The sequence below is a fragment of the Mus pahari genome, chromosome 10 (assembly GCF_900095145.1).
Source record: "Mus pahari chromosome 10, PAHARI_EIJ_v1.1, whole genome shotgun sequence".
Taxonomy (NCBI): domain Eukaryota; kingdom Metazoa; phylum Chordata; class Mammalia; order Rodentia; family Muridae; genus Mus; species Mus pahari.
Genome location: NC_034599.1, coordinates 29,822,597 through 29,831,295, shown reverse-complemented (window position 1 = coordinate 29,831,295; position 8,699 = coordinate 29,822,597). Strand labels below are relative to the sequence as shown.

General features: G+C 49.8%; 1 protein-coding gene across 2 annotated transcripts in view; it reads right to left on the bottom strand.

The window, feature by feature from the left end:
• Kirrel3 (kirre like nephrin family adhesion molecule 3) overlaps nt 1-8,699 on the bottom strand; it is a 550,681-nt gene that overhangs the window by 42,079 nt on the left and 499,903 nt on the right. For both annotated transcript variants that reach the window (XM_021205877.2, XM_021205875.2), the window contains exon 5: nt 3,493-3,650. In XM_021205877.2, coding sequence (XP_021061536.1) covers nt 3,493-3,650 — 158 coding nt within the window. The remainder of the gene's footprint in view (nt 1-3,492; nt 3,651-8,699) is intronic.

The window sequence follows — 8,699 nt, the reverse complement described above, 5'->3', positions numbered from 1 at the left end:
CTCCCTCCCCTCTTCTCTACCCTTCTACCTGCTTCACCCCCCCCATTCCCACATAATATACCTCCCCCACATGGAACACCTTGGCCTGGTTTGCTGCCTGGTTTATCCGCCCAAAATATAAAAATCCCATTTTTCATCTGGGGACATTGAGATGGAGAGATTGAGGCAACATTATGTATAACATGCTAGAAGGCCAGCCTGCAGTACCCTGTGGACTGCACTACCACAACATCTAGAAAACGCAGGTGGCCAGGTGTGAGGACCCAGAGGACCAAGGATGGTCCCAACTGCTGTATTTATTGCAGGCTCAGCCTGCCACACAGGTTTCTTGCTAATGGCCCCAGCCATTCCTAGACCTGGGTGCTAACGATGTTCCTAGCATACAGACAAGGTCACAGACAATTTAAGTTCAGATCACATAGCTAGAGAGTGGTGGAGCCTGGGATCAAGTTTAGGCCACCCAGCTTCAGTATCAGTGTGCTTAACTACCACCATGTGACAAACAAATCCTGAAGACCTTAGATCCAAAGCTGCCAGTCCGGGGGACTTTCCTGTGGACCCTGTCTGAGTGGTGGTGTGTACTGCATGGTCCCAGCTACTCCGCCTTTGTAAGTAAGTCAGAAGTCCTATTTAGCTTATGACACTTGTCTTTGCAGTTCTGGAGAAGAAAGTGCCTGGCTGAACTCCTGGAAGGAGGTGGGGTGTGGGACCAGCCTCTGATGGCCCCTCAGCTTGGGCCATATCCTTCTTCTGGGCCAGGCTGCTCCTCCAATTAAGGTGTAGTCCGGTGGGCTTGCAGCCTGTCACAGCTAGAGCACTTCCTGAGTGCCTCTTCCAGCTCTTTCATGATCAGAGGAGGAAACTGAGCCCAGGAAATCAGTTGCCTAGTATTACAGAGAGCAGGGCCTGGCAAGGCCCTTCAGGGTCTGGCAGCTGGCCCAGCTGCCATTCTCCTTGTGACAGGCCAAATAAGGGTGGAACTGGGCAAGGAAAGGCACACAGTCTCCTTTCCAGAAAGGCAATGTGCCAGGCTTGCTGAGCTGTCTTCCTTGTGTGGGAGAGAATGGCCTTCTGAGAAAGCTACCCTGGAATAGGTCTCATAGGGTGATCCTGAGCCTGGTCTTCACTAGATGAGGCGTCTCCTCTTCTGTCCATGAATCCTGGGAGGGTCAGGCTGGACTAGCTTCAGAAAGACCCGGGACAGGCACCTCCAGTGTAGAAACACCCTTCTCTTTCCCAGTCTCCCCTGGGTGACCTTGGCCTTTCTTGACATCCTCACAGTGAGGCTCCTCCCAGGATGTGAGCAGAGGACTTATCTCCCAAGAGAAAGCATTGTTCCTAGGGTTGATTCAGGCCCAAGAGAAGCCATTTGTTTGGGAATCTGGCCCCAGGACCTGGGTGGTAAAGCCAAGCTTTGATCAGTGGCCTTTGGCAGCAGAGTCAATTTGGGGTGGGACAGAACCATCCTTAGAATAGGAATGGCCTTTCTTCACATCCTCTGCTGATGGAAAAGACATTTCTTCTGTTTAGGACCCATGGGGAGGAACCAACTGGGGATTAGGACTAAAGAGCAAGCATGTACCTTGTCACCCTCTAAAACTGAGGGCCCCAAGTCAGGGTCCTGGACGGTTATAGCCCAACTTCAGAGCCGGAAGGCTGCTTCGCTTGGCATCCTGATATAGCATCTGGTTGTATTTGGTGGACCATAGGGATCTGAATCTGTCCTGGGAGAGGCCCCCCTCCCTCCCCCCCAAAAAAAAAGAAAACCTAGGTTTTCTAGGTTTGCTAGAAGTCAACTGAGTCCAGGCACCACCCTTCAAGATCCCAGTTTTCTGTCCCTAGATAAAAAGGGCCAATGGACCTCCAGGGTCCCCTTCATCTGAAGTCTCAGAAGAACGTAAACTCTACCTGGGATGGCATAAAAGTCGTCTGGGGAGGTATGTGGCACGGGTTATTTCTGGCTGTATTCATGAACAGTGAGGTTAACACATGAAGAAACCACGGCCATAGTAGAGTTGGTTTGTTATACATAGTTCACAAGAGGAGGGGACATGGTAAGCCATGCCACATCAGGCCACTGGGAGTGGAGCAGAGAGTATGTGATGAACCTTTGCTGTGGTTTGTGGGGAAAGGGGTGGGTGGATGAGTCAGGGTAGGGGCTGCACAGGTTTAGGGATGGATAGCTCGATTAGCTTTGGTGGGCTCTGGGCTGTAGAGAGATCTGATATTTCTGATTGCTGGTCCTGAGGATCCTGCTCTGGACTACAGGACAGAGAAAAAAAGGTAAGCATAGGCTGTGGATTCCAGATGAGCTGAAGAGTAAATAGTAAGTTGTTAACTCTTTTGGGGGACTAGTTAACCTGGGACGCCTTCACATCCCACGATCCATTAGGCCACAAGCTGTCAAAACATGTAAAAACAAAAACCAAAGCAAGGGGGTACAGTAGGAGCCAGTTCAGGGTGCTACTGTGTGAAGTAAGGAAAAGCAGCCTTATAGGCAAGCACTTCAAGGTACAAAGCTTAGATTTAGCCCTTCCTGGTCTCCTTCCAGACATCTCAGCAAGTGGCAGTAGAAAACAGGCTGGATTTAGCAAATCAAAACACAGGATGACCTATTAACCTTGAACTTCAGATGAACAATGCACAATTTGTTAGTATGAATGTGGTCCGTGCAACACTTGGGAGGAACATTAACTTACTGTATTTTCTGAAACAAGTCTTGATTCATCCAGGCTGTTTAACACAACACTAAAAGCTGGAGAGCAGAACTACAGAAGTTCATTTTTTTCATAGTCTTGGAGGCTAAGAAGCCCCGAGACCAGGGCAGACTGACCCAATGTATGGCAAAGGTCAGATACCTGTTTGTTAGTGGCTGTCCTTTTATAGTATCTGCACATGGTGAAAAGGACAGGGGTCTCTCTTGGGCCTCTTTTAAAAGGACACTAAATTCATTCATGTAGATATCACCCTCATGACATAACCACCTTCCAAAGGCTCTATCTTTACTCTCTTGAGACTTAATTCAATTAAGGAGGTTTTGTGGGGTGGGGCAGGGCATTTAGGCAGTTATTCAGAGGATCACGAATTAGTCGTGGCAATCTTAGCCTGACTGCTTCTGCCTCAAGTCTTCTCTTCTGACCATACCTTGTTCTAGGGTTTTCACCTCTAGTTATCCTAGTTGGGGAATAGGATGGGGAGGTTGGGGAGAGGAGGGTAGTGGAAGAAACAGCCTGAGGACTAAAGTAACCAATGAAACAAAGAAACAAGCAAGCAAGCAAGCAAGCTTTAAGCAAGCAAGCAAGCAACAAGCAAGCAAGCAAGCAAGCAACAAGCAAGCAAACAAGAACACACAGGGGGAATGAAGCAACAGAAGCACTTCCACAAGAAGAGAGGCAGAGCTTGTCCCCATGCACCTGATACCACCACCCTTGCCTTCCCTTGTCTTTAGTTTCACTCTCTGTTCTGCACCCCCATTCTCTCCCTCAGGCTCACCTTGGAGTAGGTGGCTCCATTGATGACCTCTCCTTTACGTAGCCAGATGATGGAAGCCGCAGGCTTGGCATTGTCTGCGTGGCAGGTGAGGTTGAGGGGGTCCCCTGCTCGAAGGCTGATCACAGGGCCCCCTAGGATGATGGGGTCATCTGGTGGCACTGTGGGGAGAGGAGGAGAGAGGTTAAGATGGGCTTCAGTTTGACATGGCAGAGGATAATGGCAATGACTGCTGTGCTTTGATAAGGAGCACCACCAGCTGTATTAGGGTGATAGGAACATTCATGAAAGGATGTGCTGTTCTTCATCTTGTCATGTCAGGAATAAACATGTCATGTCTGGCAGGTATCCCTAGCCTGTTTCACAGGCCTGGAAGCAGTGCTTTGCAACTCAAGTACCAGGAACCCGTAGGACCTTTATTTTCAACCAAAAAAAAAAAAAAAAAAAAAAAAAGAGAAAAGAGAAAAGATTTATTTGTATAGTTTTTAAAGATTGTATTTTTACTTGTGCATATGCATGTGCTTGCACATTAGTGCCAGGGCTCTGAGGCCAGAGGCACAGGATCCCCTGGAGCTGGAGTCACAGGCTCTTGTGTGCCACCTGATGCTTGCACTGGGAACCATACTTTGGTTCTTGGAAGTACAGTACCTTCTCTTAATAACCAAACCATCAATCTAGGCCCAACACTTTTTTCTTTTTTCTCTTTGCCAAGCTTTGTCGCATCCCTCACAACAGTTTTGCAGGGAAAACAAACAGTATTTTTAACCCAATTACAAAGACCTGGAAACAGAGGTTCACCAAGAGATTTGCTCAAGGTCACATGGTGAATGTATGGCAGAACTGGGGCTGACCCTTGATCAGGCTGGCCCCCTCCATCACAGGTGACAGGTGACAGAACAGCTCTTTGGATCCTTAGAATTTGTACTCTTTGCCTTTTCTGATCTCTACCCTTCACAGTAGCTGCTGCACCTCCACTCAGAATGAACCTCCCTACCCTGAGATTATTTGCCCCCTATTGTAACAGTGTGGTTGGTGATTGGTGACTCCATCAGATAACCATAGTGCCAAAAAGGGAAGGACATGGGATTGTCCCCTTTCTGTGGAGCAAGTCCCCTTGCAGGATCAACACAGAACTCCATGCGTTGAAGCATCTCCACAGACATCCATTGGCTCCAATGATCCACCTTGGATTCCCATGAAGATCACACTGTAGGATGGGCAGGTATGATGGGAATCAATTATTATGCAATGAGAAAGCTTTGAGACATCAAGAGTTGAGGAAGGACACAGATTCTTCTTCTGCTGCTGCTGGGCATACTGAAGTTCCCCAGGCCTTTATTGCTCCATGGGCAAGCCATAGAGGAGGCAGGGCTCCATGAAGATGATCTGAAGAGACTGTCCCTTGAGAAACCTCTATCTCTTCTACTGGAGGGTCTATTCAGTTATCCCCAGAGGATGGAAGGGGCTCAGAGACTCCCCTGCCACAGTGGAGGGGGAACTTGGCATATTCTAAGGAATGAAGGGCAGATGGGTGGGTGGGTGATTAGCAAAGATCTTCTAGAGCAAAGGTCTTCTTATAGGGCTTTTAGGGTCAAGCCGTCCCTCCAGCTTGACCCTCGGCAAACACCCTTGCTTGTGGCTTTGGTGTTTTCTAGCTATAGCTCAGAACCTGCTTGCCTTTCTGCTTTCTGTCAGCCCCTCACCTAGTCTACTGGACTTCACTAACAGACAGGAGGACCCAATGTTTGGCTAGGCCACTATACCCAAATCAGCAAGCCTTCAGGTTGGTTATCCCTCTTCTGCCTAACTGGTCTTGGCAGAAGCCTGGCTCAGTTCTTACATCTCGGAAGAACCATTTCTTGAGGGATCTCAACTTTGTAGGACTCTGGAGATGGGACCACTCATTTATCAAAACTAGCTCTGGGTACCAAAAAGATCCTGGCCCAGGGAGGAAGTTGGCCTTATCTAACCTCCCATGCCCATAGCTCTGAAGCCAAGCCTCTCCAGGAGGTCCTGGAGCTGCCAGGCCTGAGGACACAGGCGGGTATGGGCTGGACACCGAAGATGACTACTTGTGCCCAGTGTACCCTCTTATTAGTGCCTGTGGCCTCCTTGGTGTAGGCGTGGCCGGAGAGCAAAGTGGGGTTAATTAGGAGTTGCCATCAATGGGGGTGTGGCTAGTGACTGATGGAAGGGTTTCAGCTTCCTGCAGTGGGGGTAAGCTGGCCCCCCCCCATCAGTGAGGGCTGGGATTTGCAGTGTTCTCTGGAAAGTTGGGTGGTCCTGCTCGGCTCTTAGTCGCGGAAGTCCCCTCCTCAGTGTTGGATGCTCAAGAAAGATGAACTCATATTCATGAGTTGGGCTGGAAGGACCACTTGGCCCTTTTGGCATCCTCTGCCTTGCAGAGGTGAATCAAGAAACGTGGATGGCAGAGGGTGTCCTGGGTCAGAGGATGACAGTAAGGCAGGTTCCCCTCTCCTTGTCAGTGTCTTCAGGTAGAGAGTGTGAGCACTCCCTCTAGCATGTATTGAAACAAGACGGGTTGGGTGGCAACCTTCTGAGGAAGATTCTTCAATCTTATTTCTGCCATGATCTCTTATCTATGAGACCCCAGAGCCCGGAGCTGGATGTTGGGCATCAGGTATTTTAAAGCTTCCACCAGGATGTGGAACAGGAACCACATTTGAGCACCAGATTTTCTCTGGGCTTTTGTCTTAGGTGAATAGAGCTGTTCTATATGCTGATCAAGGTGCAGGTGTTTGTATGTGCCTGTGTGTGTGTGTGTGTGTGTGTGTGTGTGTGTGTGTATGTATGTGTGCGTGCACTATTCCTAGACTCATCTGGAGGTCCTATACTTCCCCTCCTTCTTGCTTTACCAGTGTTGTGTTGAGGAGATTGCATGAGCAGAATTGGGGATGAGGGGAATCAGGAGCAGAGAAGGGCTGTGTTTGTGGGAGTTCTTAGGCACGCACACACATTCACACACACAAACATCCACCCTCAGAATGGGTCCTGATTACATCTTCCCAAATAAGTGGTTATCATGCTGGTTATTCATGTAGCCATGCATTATTGATTGGCCTTCGCCTCGCTGCACACCAGATGGGGGTGGGAGGGGTGGGTGGGGGTGCGGTGGGTGGGGTGGGGTGGGTGAGGAGGGAGGATGTTTGGGGGCCATCCACTGAATAGAAATCAACACTCGTACTTGGCAGCTGTAGCTCAGATGGGAGATGTGTGTGTGTGTGTGTGTGTGTGTGTGTGTGTGTGTGTGCGCGTGCGCGCGTGTGTAGGGGGGATACTCATTACCTCTCATTCAGCTGGGGCCCATTGCTAGGACCATGTGGGGAGGGTAGGAAGTCTCAGAGAAGCCCAGGCCGGGAGATGCATTATTCATGCATCCTCTCACAGGATTGGTTATTATCCTGAACCACTATAGAGTTTGGTCTCCTAATTTTTAATCACAAGGAAGGTGGAAGCGTTAGCCTTTTTGTGATTAATCCGGAGATAAAAATAGTTGACTGTTGTGGTGTTGCTCCTGTTGTCAGTCAGAAACTAAATTTGCATTAACTGTTGGGGGACTGAGGCCTGGGGAAGACCTGAGTGGCGCCCAGGCAGTCTCTGGTTTTGAGCCTGCTTCACACAGGGCCAGCCGGACATACATACCTGGCCCAGCTGGCCCCTTGAACAGAGGGGAGCAGAACCTCCCATTCAGGTCCTCATTATAGAGGTGGTGGCTCTTTGTGGTTGACCTTTCTGTCACCCTGGCTTTGGGTAGCATCTAGGCTCGGTCTCTTCTTCTGCTGTGTCCGTCCTCTGGCACCTGCCCTATAGTGGGCAGTGTAAGGCATCGATCGCTCACCCTCTGCGGGTGGGGAGCCCCTGAAAACCCTCTCTGAGCTCTGCTACAAAGAACAAGGGCCTCTCTTTGGAGGGATAGGATAGGGAGATGTTACACAGTCCGATCTACACGGACACAAGGAAACTGAGGCCAGAGAGAAAGAGGCTAGCCCAAGGTTATCAGGGAGGAAGCAAAGAAGGAAAAGAGAGGATTTGGGAGGCACATCCAGGCAGGTAAAGCTTTTATTCATTGATAAATTAAGCTAGCCTCCTCTCTGACACCCACCCCTCACCCCATTCAACAAGATTCTGCCTCTAGAAGCACCACCATGGAACCTTATAGTTATCCCTGAGAAGACCTTGAACTTGGGAGCTGGAGCTTGTGGCCAAGGTTTCTTCCCTTGCAACATGAGTTGGATAGAAGGCTGCCTAGGGCTAGGGTTGGAGGACTGTTGTCCCATTCTGGGCTGCTGTTAGCTCGCTGCTTTGGTGCCTGACAACTGTATAGAGTCAAGCTCATTTAACTCATTGGTTTTGGTTTACCAGCTTGGTTCCCCACCCCCATCCATCCCCCTCCCCCTTGCTCCCAGAGCAGCCCAGATCCATTGTCTTGGGGTAGCGGTGAGGATGTTTCATCCCATTGGTCACCCAAGTGGGTTCCTGGTTGGGTTTCCAGGAATTCCTCAGATACCATGTCAACCCAGATGGCTGGCTCCACAGACAGCCATCTGGGCACAACTGCCTCATGAGTCAGCAGCAGCCACACAGAAGGCTCTGTGTGGCAGCAGGAAGGGTGGGAAGCCAGCCAGGCCGTCTTCCTGCTTTCAGCCAGCATGGGTGGGTGGGTGGGTGGGTGGGGGCTCACAGAAGTTAGGCTCTGACAGGGCTGATCTTTAACTGACCAGCAGTGAATTCTCCATCCTATAATGGAGAGGTTTACACAAAACTTGAATGAATCCTGTCCCTGTTTGACCTCAAATCCTCTGGGGCTCCCCCACTGTACTTGAAACACGGCTTGCACTCAAAGAGTTGACCACAAACACTTTAACCCATGATCCCTGGTATCCCTGAGATACCAGTCCACCCATCTTTCTTCCTTCCCCAGGCCCTGGCCCATCAGCCCCTCTGCCTAAGGGTCCACAAGGGTGCCATGGTCTCCCCAGAGGGGCTTGCTCTGGCCACCCTGTGTAACATCCCCATGGCTTGCTTCTTTCTTTCTTTCTTTCTTTCTTTCTTTCTTTCTTTCTTTCTTTCTTTCTTTCTTTCTTTCTTTCTCTTTCTCTCTCTCTCTCTCTCTCTCGCTTTTTTTTTCTTTTTTTGAGACAGGGTTTCTCTCTGTAGCTCTGGCTGTCCTGGAACTTACTTTGTGGACC